This window comes from Callospermophilus lateralis, chromosome 6, assembly GCF_048772815.1.
Source record: "Callospermophilus lateralis isolate mCalLat2 chromosome 6, mCalLat2.hap1, whole genome shotgun sequence".
Classification (NCBI taxonomy): Eukaryota; Metazoa; Chordata; class Mammalia; order Rodentia; family Sciuridae; genus Callospermophilus; species Callospermophilus lateralis.
The window spans coordinates 16,199,562-16,216,977 of NC_135310.1; the positions used below are offsets into that span (position 1 = coordinate 16,199,562).

Sequence of the window (17,416 nt, forward strand, 5' to 3'; positions counted from 1 at the left end):
CTCTCAGAAGCAGTCATCAGGAAAGGCATTTGGGTCTAAATGGAATTCCAAGGAAAGTAAGATAACCCTCCCCTTCCGTGCTCAAGTGAATGCTCAGATTTACAGTTGCTTGAAAATCCAGAGAAAATGTTCTAGAATTCTACCAGCCAAGAGATGAAAAAGGTTCAGACCTTCTAAAATGCTACCTTTCCTTGATTTACACCACAGGGACACTAAAAGAAGTTGGATGATATCAAGTTGAGGGTACTGTGAATTTTAAAAGGAAACTTAGTTGCCTGTTCTTACTGATCTGAAGTGTTTATCTCATGCTTTGGTCTCAAACAAGTTTTTAAGCTTTGTTTATTCAATCATTAAAAGTGTATTGAACATCTGAAAATTTCCCAGCACTTTATAGAGCTGACAATTTATACCTCGAGGGCTCAAATAGACAATGATTTTACATACTAAATTTTAGAATAATCTTCCAAAAAAGGAACTCATCTCCTGCAAAAGAGCTTTCCAATATGCTATAAACCAAACATCCAAAATTTTAATTTATGCTTTCATAGATTGAAGGAATTAAAAATATGCCATCTCAGTATGCTGAACTAGTATATTGATTACTTTAAGCTGAAATTACTTGAGGAATTGTAACTTCAGAGGCCTGTATTTTCCTACAGGCAACAAGTCATAAAGATTCATTGGGGAGGGTTGTCCTTCACATACCAAAGCTGAAAATAAATTTGATTACCAGAGACTGATAATTCTGGCTGCACTGAACTCAAACAAATTCTGAAGTAACCCTTATCTTCCCCTCGCTTCTGTCTCTCTCTCCCCGTATCACTTAGTAACATCCCTATCCCAGTCCAGATATCCATTTATCTTGAAATGACTTCACAAATAATTTTGGTCTTTTGTCTAAAACATATAAAAGATTAATGTTTTGACTATTTCTTCATACTTCACTCTCTTGTGATGATACCCACGAGCATGTAAAATTAATGCAACTTTATGCTTTTTTCTTGTTTATCAGCTCATCTATTAATCAGGCCCCTAAATCTAGCCAAAGAGCCCACATAAGCACTAAGGAGGAAATAGAAGAAATGTCTCTCTCCTGCATCATGCAGTCATATTTTGCAATTGTCAAAAAAATTTGTCAGTACTAGAGATTGCTAGGCAATCCATGCTAGGCAAGTCCACTACCACTGAGCTATACTTCCAGTCTCTCCTTTTTTTTAAAAAAAATTGAGACACGATCTTGGTAAGTCGTCCAATGTGGCCTAGAACTTGTGATCCTCCTGCCTCAATTTCCTGGGTATGCTGGTATTACTAGTGTGTGCCACCACACCTATCTGTTTTTTTTAATGTAGCCTAATTTCATGATATTTTTGGAGTCCCATGCTGTAAATTATTTGTAAGGAAACAAAACAAATGCACAACAAACAAAAAATGGTAAAAACATAAAGGTGAGGGTGTGCTTATGTCTTCATACCTTTCAAAAAAAGTTTTGGAATGCATAGAATAGCTCTAGAACTTATCCTCAGAACAAAGTTTAAGTTAAAATAAATTCATATTGATATATGTAAATTAGCACAAAAATGGTTAAGCAATTCCTTTTATTGTAACCTCTTTCTGGATGAAAGAATTAAGTGTGGTTACCCTTGTCCGGTTAGAGGAAATGGTATGGTATGGAGGACGTCAAAGCTCTTGAAACACTGAAGTACTGTCAGCATTTGCTCTTCACAATAGAGGTTTGTAAACTTTTTTTTTTTTTAATAGAAAAGACAATTTAGTAGATATTTTAAGATGTTCCTCTTTCTCCCATGGGTTTTATGTATGTATAGAATTTATGCAGGCATAATTTTTGTAAAGCCATTAGCTTCTCTAAATTGAATTCATGAGAGAGCAAACCATCAAGATAAGGAAGGTCTGAGGTCTCCTCCATGTGAAGTTTAGAGACTCTTCACTCTAAAACACTCTAAAGAACATTTTAAAGCTATTTTTCTCTTGTGTGAGGCAAGCTAGGCAACCTATATTGTCATTGAAATAGAACAGGGTTTTATGTTTGTGTATAAAAATGGAATTGCTTTAGATTATCCATAATTAGCAATTTCTATTAGCATGCTTTCTTCCCTACAAAAATGTTGCATATCAAAGAATATTCAGAATGTGAAGTTATATGGAATAAACTCTAATTTGTGCTATAACCCTTTTATATTGCTTTTCCAATTCAATTATGAAACAGGTAAAAGGATATCTTTTTACTACACTTTTTTAAAAAATGGCAGTTTAGTGATTGACCTAATTTAGTCTCCTATAAAGAAAACAAAAACCATACAGACATTAAGTTCAGTATTTCAAAAATAATCCCAAAATATTGAAAAATGGCTTGCCATGGGCCACTGAAATACAGCATATCATGGTTATCCTGAATTGTTTTCTTCCTGGTTCATAGGTCATGACAAAGTAACAGCTAAACACAGTTGAGGAAATCTTGATGTTCCAGAATAAACACAGTAATTCACACCATAATTGACTTTAAACTTTACAAACTTTATTAAATAGTGGGCATACTAACTTTCATTATCTTATATACAGTATTTAAACTATGTTTTCCTAGATGCATTCCCCCCCCAAAAAAAAATAGAATAGAGTAGGTGAAAAGTAAACTTATAAAAAAATCGACCCTTCCATAAGGAACCTAATAAGACAGATAACTTTTAAGTTATCTGATAACTTTTTCCTCCCAGTTATGTACATCCCCACCCACCTCCAAAACAAACTACAAAAGCACTTAATTGATAATTTTGGGGAAACAGACCAATATGACTATGTATTTACACACAGCTGACAAAATCGTCATTCTGGCCCACGGGAGTGATCTATAAAACTACACATTTGTCTTAGAATCCAAAGGACCACATAGACACGTCATACAGTGAAACATCAACCTTCACGCAGCAGAGTGTGTTCGTATAGGTGACATCAAAGCTGTGCAACGAGACACTGGTGTGAACAATGAATAATTCTGAGACTTAGGCACAATAGTACTATGGACCTTAGAGAATTTGGTTCAAACAGACAAAAAACACAAAAATGGAAGACTGCATTCCCGGATAAGAGTCAGGTAACTTTGTGTTTTACTTTTAAAAAAAAAATAGGTGATATAAATGCACTACACCTCTAGGAAGTCTAAGAAAGTACTTTCTTCAGTGCTTGTCTTTTGGATGCTGCTTAATCTTGAAAACTCACATCAGGTTTAAATAAAATCAATCAAAGAAGGAATGTTTCCAGAATCATACTGTTTAATATGGACTTTCCCTCCATCTTTGGCAAGGCTGGGGATCAATCGCAGAGCCTCATGCGTGCTGGAAGCCTGCCACAGAGCCACACCCCACCCCTGGACTTCACTTTATGAGCTACAAGAAGACAGAAATGCTTGAAGAATCAGAGACCTGGTGTTTTGTTGTTGTTGTTGTTGTTATTTAAAGTGGAAAAAATGCCCTAGGTAATTATTTATAAAATGAGGATGTTTTAAGTTAACTGAGATAGGACTTAAAAAGAGGAAAAGAGTTATGGGAAGATGTCACTGCTTTAATTAGTGCTTTCCTTCAAGTGAAAAGGCCACATACACACATATCAGTGTATCTTTTAAAATGGAAATGACTGGCTTTTAATTAGAATAAAGAGAAAATAAAATTATGAAGAAAACAGAGGGTGAAGAAAGGCCACAGAATGTATAATTGTTGAAATTGAGAATACAAAGGTCACTGCAAGGAAATATTCTCATTGCATTCATGCAATCAAGAAAATAGCATATTTTTATAAAGTACCAATAAATCGGCCTTCATTTGTCTCAACCTTCTTTGATTTTGCTTTTTATTTACAATGTGATGCTTTTGGTGTTCTGTTTCTTCCATAATGAGTTAAATTTGTATTTAACATCATAATGAAATGCTTCATAAAGCACAATTATAGCATAAAAGATGTTATTATCCAGAACCCAGTAACCAAAGACTGTTCTTTCATATGCCTTGAAATAATGAAAACATCTTATGTACTGTTTAGAAAATAAGTTCTTGCCCTTTCCTTTAGCAATGACTCCTTGGGGTGGGATCTAGCAGGTCACAGGCAGAGTAAAAACTCAAGAAGGTGCCTATGGAACAATGCTCTGGAAGAGTGATTTTAATGTGCTTTGTCTGGTTTTTAGCTTATGGTTTATTTCTCCCTAATCAGAGTTAGGCACACACAACGGCATCATAGGTTTTTTTTGGTCAAACTGTCCCCACTTCAACTGTAATATGAATGGATAGCCAAGTAGTTCCCCCTGAGTCTTTCCATCTTTCTAACAGTAAGTTAGTTTACGCTTCAGTGAATTCGTTTTCTTTAAGCCACGAAGGAAATCATTCATTTCATCCCAGAAATCATATCATTAACATGATCAGCAGCACATTCATCAGGACTTGTCCAGGAATACAGGTAAAGGCTTTTACTTACAGTGAATTGGTCCTTCTACATTTTGGTTTTCACTGGTCACACAATTTCTGAGTTGAAATGAAATGACACAGGAATGCCAGCATGGAAATCCTAAAATAGGCATCACGACTGTGTTCTAACTAGAGATCTCTGGCTTAAGTTATTCCAGGGTCTCGTCACAACTGTGACAAAATGTCAGCTACAAGCATAATTCTTTAAAACAGCCTTATAGTTCCTTTCTTTCAAAATATGAAAAAGTCTCCTTGCTGCCTTTGTGTTGTAGGTTTTGAGAGGGTTACTGCATTTCTTAAAGTGTGGGCACTATTGTCAGGATATGGAAAAAATGTGTTACCCAAAAAGTCTAAAAAATTTCAAGTAAGACTGACTTACATGAAAGTGAAGACAATCGGCATCTGAGAAGAAGATATTATTCAACGCTGACACTTACTAAAGTATAATTCTGGCTGTAGGGTCAGCCGGCTCAAAGAGTTGTGCTGTAAAAGAAAGTATATTTTACACCTCTGGTTATTACAAAATTGTTTTAATCTGATACGTACAAAACCTATCAGTGATTTATGAGTGTAAGAGGAAGTTAATTCAGGCAGCTATTACTGAGAAGCCTTAGGCAAAGCTACTTGAACTAAGACACTGAAATTTTTCCCTTAGAGACTGGACAATGTTTTGTTGATTGGGAGACGGCCCCCTCCAAAGGTAGTCATTCAGTTTGTCAGAATCACTATATGCTGTCAGATATGGTGAAAGCCCAAGTTTGCTTTTTATGGGCTCTTTTGGAGTGCATGGACTATTCAAGGAGTAAGGTGGGTTGTTGCTGCAGACGTTATCAGAGAAGTCGGCATCCGCGATCTTGGAGTCAGATTTCCTTCTGCGACTCTGCAATAGCTCCAACTCCACCTCGTCTTCTTCAGACTTTATTTCCACATAGTCATCTTCATCTTCAGTCTCTTTGAAATTGGAAAAATAGTTCTGTGTGGCTAGGTGGGCGTTTAAAGGTAAATTTCTATTTACTACCAGAACTTTCTGTGAGTCTTGGAGTGTGAGGTCAGAGCATGTTTCAGCACCCTGCTGACATGAATCAGCTGTACCTGGCAGCAAATCCTGGTGGCTCTCACACCGTGCACTTTGGTGTAAGGACAGCAGCTGTTTCTTTCCCATCTCGCTGGGGTAATTGATGGAGTCCATTGATTTGTTTATCAAGATGGAGGAAGAAGACTGGGACCTGTTATAAGGCTGGGATTTAGCACTGATTCCTTTCCGACCCAGCGAGTTGTAAAGATGGCCCTGACATGAGTTCTCTTTGTGGGGCTGACTTACTACCACACTGCATCTCTGCATGGAGCCCAGTAGAGGGTCAGAGATTTGAAGAGAAGGCACAGAGCAAGCTGCAGACAACTGTCTTGGGGTACTTCTGGTACCAATATCTAAAGTGGGATACTTTGACCTCAAGTCTTGCTCTGGCCGGGGACAGAAATCTGCTAACTCTCCATTGCTATAAGTTGAATGCAAGAGCCAATCCTCGCCACCATGTTGGCCCTGGGAAGGTGAGGCAGCCCTGAGGAGGGACGGTTCCTGTGTGCTGGCCCAGCCATCCTTCTGAATTTTAAGGGGCGTCTCCCTGAAGACAATCTGGTCATACAGTTGGGAATACTCAGCAATCCTGGCACCTGGAAGGCAAATATGGAAACAATAAGTATACCTGGGATTGTTCCTACATAGAAAGATTAAGTATAAAAACATAATGTTCTAACCAACATATTAAAACAAAACTTAAATAGTAAGTAGGACTTCGAAGTTTGAGGATCAGTGATCACTGAACACAAAGCAACACAAACTAAAACTCCGTTTAAGAAAACTAGAAATGCCACCACAAAGTTCATTTAATTGGACCTGCTTTTGTATTTTTTTTTTTTTAATTTTAACAGCAGGTCTGCAAGTGTCCACTCTACGTAATGAAAATACCTAGTGTTCCTTTTAAGCTCGAAACAGTGTCAGTGTTGAAAACAGGCATTGTAAAAACAAGAATGCCAGCACTTAAGCGCTGGTTAATAAAAAATAAGCAGCCACTCAAAGAAGTATGACCACAATGCCCAGTGCAGTGGTCACCCCTGGCTTCTCCCCACCGTGCCCCTAGAGGAGTCTGCTCCTGCGGTGGTTCCTGCACTTCTAGTTTCCAGACAGTCCTTCACGGCCACTGTCTGGGGAGCTGATGTCTAGGGGAGGCCTTCCCCTCTGTATTTCCAAAGCATGAGAACTGACTCCCATCTCCTTTCCCAACCCAAGAAGCCAGGCAGTGAAGCCATTAAGAATGAACCACCTGCTGGGGCTGCAGCTCAGTGGCAGAGCCCTTGCCTAGCACATGTGAGGCATTGCATTCGATCCTCAGCATTACATAAAAATAAACAAATAAAGGCATTCTGTCCATCTGCAACTACAAAAAAATTAAACAAAAGAATGAACCAACTGTGCATGTACATATGCGATACTCTAATGCTTTCTAGTGCTGGCTCAAAGATAGGACTAGACAGTTACTTCACGAAAATATAAGCTGTGAGGATGGCAGCCCCTTTTCCCCACTTCGGAGATAGACATTTATAAAGATACCAGCTGAACTATGATACGGAGAGCATTCTCTTGGGCTAGCAATGACTGAAGACAGGGAGCCCAGAGATGTCAATTTCAAGAGTTGTTCTTCTCTCCAATCCAAGCATCCTAGAACTGAAGAGCTCCATGCATCCTATAAGTTTCTCAGACCACATAACCACAATCTTTAAGAGGACATTTACCCTGTCAACAACAGGCAAATGACATTATGCTTTCTTCTTCTCCTTTAAACTATATTTTTAATAAACTGTTATTTGTAAATTATCTTTTGAATTTAAGCTAAATAACTCATTCAGTTTAATTTCTGCCATTTCTTTCTTTTTTTATTCTGCAGTGCTGGGGACTAGACCCTGGGCTGCATGCATGCTCTACCACGAGCCACATCCCCAGCACTGCCACCTCCTTTGAATCCATCTTCTTTGAGGATAGACACAATCACCCCCTGCTCCCTGCAATCAAGGGAAATGGTCTAACTTCTCATCTCTGAGCCCATCTTCAGATTCTTTGGGTTTTCAACTCCAAATTCCTTAGAAGGATAGAGAATATTAGTCTAGAAATTTCTAATAACAAAACCATGGGAAATTCCTCCGGAAATAGCATAGTAAAAATTCTTAATAACCAATTAAGATTTAGCAACAGCGTGTGGAAAGCCTACTTGGACAGCAATATACTTTATGTCAGCCATCCTGAGACCTGTGATGTTTCATTAACTATGAGACCCGCTCAGAGGCATCCAGACCTGCATCTGACAGTCAGATGGTGCAGCCCAAGACTTTCTCCTGCACGCTACAGCCTGAACTTGATCCTGCTGAGTCAGGAAGCCTTTACAAGTTTCATGAAGATGACAATTTGGAGGGAAAATAGAACTCATTAAGGATTCAAATTATTTTAGTATTAGAATTTAAACACAAAGTCTTATAAGAACAATCAGCTTGTGCCTTTTGCCTAGCTATCTGAAAATATGTATTGTCCAGAATGTTTCTCATCATCCATAGTATTTCTCAGGTCTGCCTCTCATATTCTCCTTTTCCTCTGCTTAACAAATTCTACCCAAGGCTCAAGATCCTCCCCAAGCCCTATTCTTCCATGAATCCTTATCCAATGATTTCTCCTTTTTGAAGTCTTCTATGTGTACATATATACACTTGGAGACTTTCACACAGTATTGTATTGCTAATTTTTCTTATAGGTTGGTTTATTTCTCTAGATAATGTATGAGCTTTTTGATCTTGGAGGACAAGATTGTACCGTGTGCTCCTCTCCCTATAGAGCACCAGCAGAGACTGGTTTCAATAACAACTTTACTCCCCAGAGAATATTTTTACTGCCTCCTTTTATTTTAAGCAAAGGGTTAAGAATGGATGAGCTTTTCCTGAGACCAAGCACTCAAGTGGAAAGACAGCCTGGAAACCAGGTCATAGCAGGAAAAGGGGAGGCAGGAAGATGGCCTTGGATTAAAATACTTCCTATACTACACTCAGAAGGGGCATAGTTTATCTTTGGGTAATGAAGAGTTGACCATTTATCACTTTCAAATAAGGACACCTCAGATCTCACTAGTACACAATACATTGTGCTTATCTACTTTTTTTTTTTTTAAATCTCAACTTGATAAGAGAGTCTGTAACCTACACAAGGTGCCAGTGTGAAAGAGAGAGGGAGGTTTCTAGAGCGTCCCTGTGCTGTCCCTGACAACCAGCTGAAGATGGCTTGTCCGGCCCCAAGAATTCAGCCCTTGCCAGGAGGGACCAGACTCCCCATATTCTTATTTCTGGCATTGTTTTCATAGGAGATGATCATTAACATTACACGACACTCTGAGGGCTGCCTCTGGTCTGTATCCTTTTCTGAAGGTTTGAAAGTTACAGTTCTTAGGATTCCAGATAAACATCTGAAGCAATCCCTGCCAAGGGAAATCTCAAAAAAGTGTTTCCAATATAGGATTAAAATCCATGTTTCTGACGTTGCCTGAGATTTAAACAAAAGCATAAAATTGTGCCTTCCCTAGTTTCTCCAAGGAGGAAAGTTCCTCAAGCCTGTATGGAATTTTCTATCATGTGAAATATCACCAAAAAAAAAAAAAAAAAAATGTACCCCCGAGGCCTCCTTAGTCTCAAAGACTACCAGGAGGAAGTCTGCCTGAACCGAGGGCCAGCATGCTACGACAGGCTCTAAAATGTGGGAGCGACTAGACCTGGTTGGGTGATTTATAGGCGGAAATCTGACCCCGGGGCCTGTAGACCCCGGGCAGAGCGTTCAATAAAGATGCTGGAGAGTTTCAGCAGGTGAATAGGGCGCTCCTCCTTCCGCACAACACCGAGAGCAAGCTCCTGGCAAAGTGGCAAGGCCCACGCGCAGAAGTCTGGAGAATCGGTCCATTCGATTACGACGTCCTGTGCCCAGATAAACAAGAGAGAGAAAAGGAGTCATCACGTCAACTGATGGAACGCCTCGTGGGCACAGGAAGTGGTCTCCATCACCCAGGTGGAGGCGGCGTGGATCTAATTCACCAGGTCTGAGAGATGGCAGGCCCTGGGGACGTGCACCTGCCACACAGCAGGGAAAGACAGCACTCGTGAACGATGCCCTGGGAGAGGTCTTCTCTTTGTTGGGGAGGATGTCGGTAGTAGCCTATCATGTTAAGACAAGACCCGGATGCAAAGCTCAGGAAAGATCCTGGGGTATCCCCAAGAAGAGAGCAGGAAGCAAACAGGAGAACAAACTAAGTGAAAAGAAGCCAAAGAAAAGCCCATCTGAAATAAATTCATACTTAAAAGGTAGGTTAAAAAGAAGACATTCAAGGCAGCTGCAAGTCCTGATCATTTAGAACAGAGGGGCTTGCTTCAATCAAGATAGAGGTTTGCATCTTTGTGGATGGACATACTCTAAGTAACCTGGTCCAGGCCATTACTACAGTTTCAGCAATAATTCACTGTATAATCTGTTGTCACTGTGAATCTTTGCAGTAAATCAGTCAGTGGCTACAAATTGCCAACAAACAACTATTTCTAAGGCCATCTGAGCCTCCCTCAGAGTGTCCTTCTGCAGCTAGACCTGCCGCTTTCTTCAAATATAACAATATACCAGCTTGGTGACACTAGCATTGGAAAAGGGACATAAATTACCATTAGCCCATTATTACAAGGAGAAAAATATTTGCAATTTGATCTCTCTCCTGTTCCTACAAAAATCACTTTTCATCATTTTTATTAAAAAAAAGGAGGACTCAAAGAACCTGTAAAATCCTTCCGCTATCAATTGCAAGCCTTCACTGCTCTATCTATGGTAGGAAATTTTACTGAAGATTAAAGTTTTGGACAATTCTTAAATATTTACGAACTTAAAAAAAAAATCCCTTCGGATTCTCATTATGTAACTTGTGACTTCACTGAGGATTTTGACATCCCATTTCTGCCTCTGGTTTCCATGGAGATAGGTCAGTTCTAAAGAAGGCAGTTAGTGGCACCAACATGTCCAGTTAGTGGCCCTGTGTGTCCAAACATGCTCTGTCACCATGAAACTGGTTAGCTAAACCTGCTGAAACTGAGCCACCTGATTTCTGCCTCTAATTGGAGAAGTGACCCCACTTTTTTCATTTGGAGGTGCTCCTTTATCAGAAAATCTAAGGGCAGGATTTCTTAACACTGGATGGAAGGACCACCCTGTTTTAAAATTCAGATTCCCAGGCCTACCCCCAGAAATCTCTGTGCATCTGGAGGTTATAGCTCTTGAGATAAGAATCCTTGCCTTGGGCTCTTCCTTCAAGACAATCATGTGCTTTATTCACACCTGAGTTCTTTCTTTGAGATTAGTATTACATTCTGTCCTTCAAAGTAGTCCAGCCATGAACCTCTCATTCCTGTGCCCTCAGTCTCCCCAACACCACAAGTATGATCCTGGCTTAGTAACACTCCACAAAGCAGACCTAACTACAGAATTAAACTTCTTGCAGGCATCAATGAGAATACTGAATGAGACGGTTTAAATGCACGAGAGCAGCTATTTTCAAAAACTGAGTAGTAGCCAAAATAGGCAAGAGAACCACTAAGTTATCGTGTGGACAGCTAAGAAAAGTGCAAAGAGAATTCTTTTTTGTCTTGATTAGCCAGAGTGGGCACTTCATAATAGGGTTCCAAAGCAAAGAACAATCACATTCTATATGCATTCAAAACCTGAAAGCTTTTCCAAGCTACTCCTTCTCCTTAGATGTTACTGATATAGGGTAAAGTTCTAGGCTCCACAAGTTAGAACTGTTTGCATGCCCACTCCCATACCTTAGGTACCCTTAGAAAAAACTTTTTTTTTTTTTTTTTTTTTAAATGGCAATCTTGTAGTGATAATGTGGCATGGACACTCAAACCCTCTGAGGCCAAATCACGCATCATCCTGTGTAACTGAGCAGAGGTGAAGTGGAAAGGCTAGCAGTGTCTTTGTGGTCCATAAGGTAGGAACTCTTGAGTGACAAGTGTTCTCCATCTACTAAGGACCCTGAGAATTCGAAACCTGCTCTCGCACCTACTTTCAAGAAGGAAGAAAAGTGGAGTGAACGTACCAATAGCAGGCCCACCCTGCTTCTTCTCCTCCAGGATGGCTGCCAGGTCTTTGTGGGTGGATTTATGCTGACTGGCTGGAGGCTGCTCCAGCTCCGGACTTCTCACTTTTAAAAGCTGATTTGCCTTCTTGATCTTCTGGCTGTACTGCCTCGCCATCATAAAGACCCTGCTTTTTGTCTTATCTGTGGCATCCATCCCAGGATCAGGGGTTTCGGGGTCTGTCTGGGGCAGGCTGCTGTTGGCTGAGTCGTAGGGACTGTCCACCGGGGGCATTTCGCTGGCCAAGGAGAGTCGGTTAAGACTCACAAAGGAGCCTTCTGTAGAAATCAGGTCTTCTTCAAGTGGGTAGTTGGCCCGGCTAGCTCTGACGGCCCTGCTTTTCAGAGGTGTGAGGAAAGCCTGGCTCTCAGGGAGGGACAGTGTGGATGTGGAGTGCCCGGCGTCTCTGTGCAGTTCTGGGGTGCTCTCTGCATGCAGCCTGTCTTGGACATCATCTTTACTTACAGGAAATGCTGCCAGGAGACGGTCTCTAGCTTTGTCTTCATTTTTCTTGATGTAATTTTCCAAGTCATTCCAGATTTCATCTACCTCTTCAGACAGTTTATCAGACAGAGCCTTCTCTGCTACAGACAAGTTGCAGTTGGAGGAGTTGTACAGCAAACTCAAATAGTCATTGTCGGGGGGCCCCTGGTGGTAAGGTGCATCATCCTCGCTGAACTGGAGGCTATCTTGGGAAACAAATGGCCTCAGGCTGTCACAACATGCAAAATCAGTTTCCAGTCCCAAAAAGGTGTTCCTCTTGGGCCGCTTAAGGCTGCTGCTTTGGAAATCCGGAGGTGGTGGGTCCGGCAGCCCGATAGTGTCATAAATGTTTTCCTCTACCACCTGGAGCTCCTGAGTGCTTTGATGAGATGTCTCTTGGCTGGTGAGCACTCCATTTCTTTTGGTGTGTAGGGAACTGGTACTATGGCCAGCTTGCCTCTTTGAGAAGGCTAACTCTGGGGTGCTCTTGGGACGAACGGAGTCCTTGGCTGATTTGGAGGGAGTGAATTCAGCTTCTTCCCGTTTAGCAACCATTAATTTCAAGTCCTCATAACTTATGTTATCATAGACATGGTCTATATCATCAATTGTCAACTCTATAGATGACCCAAAGGGAGTCATCTCTTCCTGCCCTTCTCTTCGAGGGCCATTCTGCAGTTCCCTTCGGGGACTGTACTGAGAGCCACTGCTGTCCCTCATTCTTATTTCAGTAGGGCACGTGTTGCTCTCACCAGCACTGCTGGCCCTCCGGACAATCCTGTGGCCAGAGCTGGAAACCTCTGAGAACTCCATCTGTCCCATATGCCAGCTGCAAGGGCGACTTGAAGTGCTCTCTTCACACAGTCGGGCCGAGTTCAAGTTCGAGGAAGAAAAGGATGGCACGAACATCTGGTAATCATCTTCATCATCCTCGTGCTCCTGGGGGGACCGGCGGCTGGGAAACAAGGCCTGCCTGATCTGGTGATCGGTCCAGATGTTTCTGATGGTGCCGCCCCCACGAAGCACGCTGCTCACGGCAGAACTGCCTGGTTGGCTGTTCCTCTGGGCAGGAGAAGGCCCTGCAGAAGTCCGTTGGGGAGAGTCTTCCTCTCTAGACACCTGAGGAGGACAGAGACACATCAATGGGTTTCAGTGCCACGGAGAAGACGCCTAAGGAATTTCTCCTGTCCTTACATGTTGCCACTAGCCTGAAAGATTCAAAAAGAAAATAATGAAAATAATAATAAAGAAAATAAAGGTAGGTATTGTTGATTTTAACTGAGTTTAAAATCACTTCAGATTTTTGGAAAAGGGGCAGAATAGACAGGAGTTTTATTTATTTAGAAAGCAAGTTATGGGCAATTTGCAGACATCCTCCAAACTCAGTATTCATAATCCTTCTGTGAATTAGATATGATTATTCCAAAATCAATAGGAAATCCTAGGGTCCTAAAGATTCTGTAACTTGTTCTTCTGAGTCAGTAGCAAAGGCTAGGACTCAAACCTGGTTCGACTCCAAACCCTGCCCTAAACCAGGAGATCAGCTAACTATGGAAGACTCTTAGATACTAAATAAGTCCATTATGCACATGACAAAAATTCACCATATAATGGATATACAGAGGTGTCAAGGGCAAGGATATCTGAGACTTTCTCAGGAAGGCTAATTCCAGCACTTGACTACAAGGAATTGGATCATGGTTTCTGGTATACCAGAAGCCCCTGTTGGTGACCTGATGACCCATTCCAAGGGTTTCTTGACCACCATAAACCTGACCAGTACCATCTAGGTTTATAGATTCTATGTAAAGAGAATTTGTTCTAGGAATATAATTTCATCCACTGTTAAGTTAATGATATTTTTAATTTTTTTCAAAATATATTCATTCAAAATATATTTATTTTGAATATATTTTGTTCAAATATATTAACTAAATGTTACTCAGAAGTAAAATATGAATGACATTAATGATATCTAAGAAACGAAAACAATGGAGTGTTCTATAGCTTGGGAGCTTTCTTGATGGAGCTCAACTTGTCCCTAATTCTTGGTGTGTAGAGAACCTGTACTATGGCCAGCTAACTCTGGGATGCTCAATTCTGCAGGCAGTAGTGGATTAGCCTCTGAGACTATCTTGCAGGTAGAAGGGTCAGTTTCAAAGAGTTGAAAGGGTTAAGACATTTTCAGACTGATGCATACCAGGGACACACTTTCTGATGGAAGCACTACAGTAACCTATTGGAAGTTGAATTAGCAAGAGCTTTCATGACATGTCAGTCATGAAAAGGAAGAGTAGAGAGGACAAAAATAAAATTTCATCCTAAATGTTATTCTGCTAGCACAACTTCAAAACTTAAAATAGTTAATCCTTTATTTTTTCACACATATAAACATATATAATATTTGTATGCAATAAATTTATTGTTTTTATGTATGTATTCCCCCATGTTTTAGTGTTTCTTCCTTCCCCTATAGACTGCACCTGGATAATATTTATAAAATAGAGGTACCTAGTAATTTACTTTCTATAAATTAAATGAGTTAATATTTGCTAAATTATGAGAAAACATTTTGATAGTGTAAAGAAACAATTTTGTGGTTTTTTTCTCAAAATACCAAAAGTAATCCTTCTTATGATCTTTCATTCCAGGAAACTTGCAAATGTTTTGGAAAACTAGGAAATCCAGAATATAAGTATTGGAATATACTTTTACACTAATTACCCTTGAAGGTAGCCATACTTTGTAAGGTAAAAATTGACATCCAATAAATCATTAGAAGAACTGACAAAGAGCTAAACTTCGATTAGGAACTCATCAATAGGGGTTAGGGCTATAGCTCAGAGGTAGAGCATTTGTCTAGCATGTGTGAGGCCCTGAGTTCCATCCTCAGCACCACCTTAAAAAATAAATAAATTGGGCTGGGGATGTGGCTCAAGCGGTAACGTGCTCGCCTGGCATGCGTGTGGCCCAGGTTCGATCCTCAGCACCACATACAAACAAAGATGTTGTGTCTGCTGAAAAACTAAAAAATAAATATTAAAAGAAAATCTGTCTCTCTCTTTAAAAAAAAAGAAGTTAAAAAAATAAATAAAGGTATTAAAAAAGAACTCATCAATATATTTAAATGTAATTTAAATAAGCATGTAATTTAAATACCTCAATTTAAATGAGATCCAAAGAGAACATTTTTTTGTGTGTGTGCTTTTCTATATTCTCAGCATTATGGGTATTTAATAACTTGATAATAGCTATCATTTATGGAATACTTGCTTTGTGCCGAATAATGCATTAAGTGCTTTTAAAAACATATTGTCATATTAATCTTTATAACAGTTCTGTAAACTAGAGCACTTAAGTCCTGAGAAAGTTACTGGACTGGACAGTAGTCATGCAGTTTATCAATGGCAGAAATGGATTACAATACACATCTCAACCACAGCCAATGTATGGGCTTAACCACTCTAGGCACACTCATGCACAGAGCCTCAGAATATACCTATATATTCTGGTAGAAATATTATTATTATTAAGGGGTATTTCCTATTATAAGCTGTTTGATCCTGGCTAAATCTGCTCTTCTGTTTGATGGACATTCAGGCCATTATTGTAAGAGATGGAATTTTGCCACTGAGAAAGCACCCTGGTGTTTTCTCTCTTTCTTGTCCTCCGATTTTATGAGATTCAGTTAGTTCCCATAGGACTTGGCTTGAACTCTGTCATAAGAAGTTTCCAAGAGGCTCTTAGATTGATCTCTAGAATTAGTATGGAGAGGGACTTGGCTCCATGATCTTACTTTAGCTGCTTTAAGGAGCAGGGTAACTTCTGCAGTGACCCTTATGAAAACAAAGATTAGAAGATCAAAATTTTGCTGGGCATGGTGGTGCATGCCTGTAATCCCATTAACTATGTAGGCTGAGGCAGGAGGATTGAAAGTTCAAAGCCAGCTTCAGCAATTTAGTGAGGCCCTAAGCAACTTGGTGAGACCCTGTCTCAAAATAAAAAAAAAATAAAACTGGGGGGAGATGTGATTCGATGGTAGAGTGCCCCTGGGTTCAATCCCTGCTTAAAAAAATTTTTTTTCATACCATATTTCAGGAGAATAAACCAATTCATATCAACAAGTTTAAAAAACTTCTCAACAAGAATATGTATGACCTGAAAAATATGCACATGCCCTAAGACATAAAAATCACTTAAATATAAGGCTATTTTGGTTGTTAGACATTTTATTGGTTTTTAATTAAAAGATAAGCCTTTATCCGCATGGTCATTTGGGCCCTATGTTAAACCATGGTGTAAGCTGGATTGTGGGGAGAGAAATTCATCACAAGATAAACCATAATTGGTTAATTAAAAATTGTTAATTAAGCCAATTGATTAGTAGCCACATCATTACAATCACTCAGGTCAGGATACAGGTAACATATTTGGATACATATTTTCCAATAGAACATACTGTTATTATTTTATTTCAGAGCTGGGGATACTAGCCAAATGCTCTACCACTGAGCCACACCCACAGCCCAGACTGCCTTCTAAACCTCCTCCTAACCTTATATCAGAGGAATAAAAAAACATAACTTGATACAGCAATGTTCCGTATGTGACATACCATCACACCTCCTAGGGTAGTAGAAGGACAATACTTTTAGCTTTTTTTTTTTTTTTTTTTTCCTTTTTGCTTGAGACAGGGTCTTGCTGTGTTGCCCAGGCTGACCCTGAACTCCTGGACTCAAGCCATCCTGCTGCCTCAGCCGCCCGAATAGCTGGAACTCCAAGCCCATGACCACCTGCCCAGCTCAGGACCATATTCTTAGAAGGAGCCCCCTGCCCTGTGATAGAAGCCTCCCTCTGAGCAGGGAGGTGTATCAGGAGGCGAGGGCCTGGCTTTACATGAGCAGAGACACATGACAATGTGAGATGGCCCAGGCCAGTGCTGTACAGGTGTTTTTACTTCCTAAGGTGAGCTCACAGCTCCCGAGGGGGATGGGGGGCAGAGACAGAAACAAAGAGTTGCCTTAGTTCTAAGAAGAGGGAGGGAAGAAGTTGATAAGTCCTCCCTCAAATTACATGTCAATAATTAGAAATGTAAAATAAATATAAAATGTAAAATTGTCAAAACGTCAAGTACTGGTTTATGCTTGAAATGTAGGCTGGGGATGAGATACACTATCAAGGGGGGGCACTAAAATAAAGGGTAAATGCTTAGTTTCCATAGCACTTGGCTTGAACTCTGTCATAAGAAGAAGAAATGGTAGCGCTTA

The 17,416-nt window shown here is 40.1% G+C and overlaps 1 protein-coding gene across 2 annotated transcripts in view; it reads right to left on the minus strand.

Annotated features, from left to right (window-relative positions):
- Positions 1-2,558: 2,558 nt before the first annotated feature.
- Plekhg1 (pleckstrin homology and RhoGEF domain containing G1) overlaps positions 2,559-17,416 on the minus strand; it is a 211,690-nt gene continuing 196,832 nt past the window's right edge. For both annotated transcript variants that reach the window (XM_076858132.2, XM_076858133.2), the window contains exons 16-17: positions 11,627-13,268; positions 2,559-6,137 (exon numbers count right to left, since the gene is read on the minus strand). In XM_076858132.2, coding sequence (XP_076714247.2) covers positions 5,077-6,137; positions 11,627-13,268 — 2,703 coding nt within the window. In that variant the 3' untranslated portion in view covers positions 2,559-5,076. The remainder of the gene's footprint in view (positions 6,138-11,626; positions 13,269-17,416) is intronic.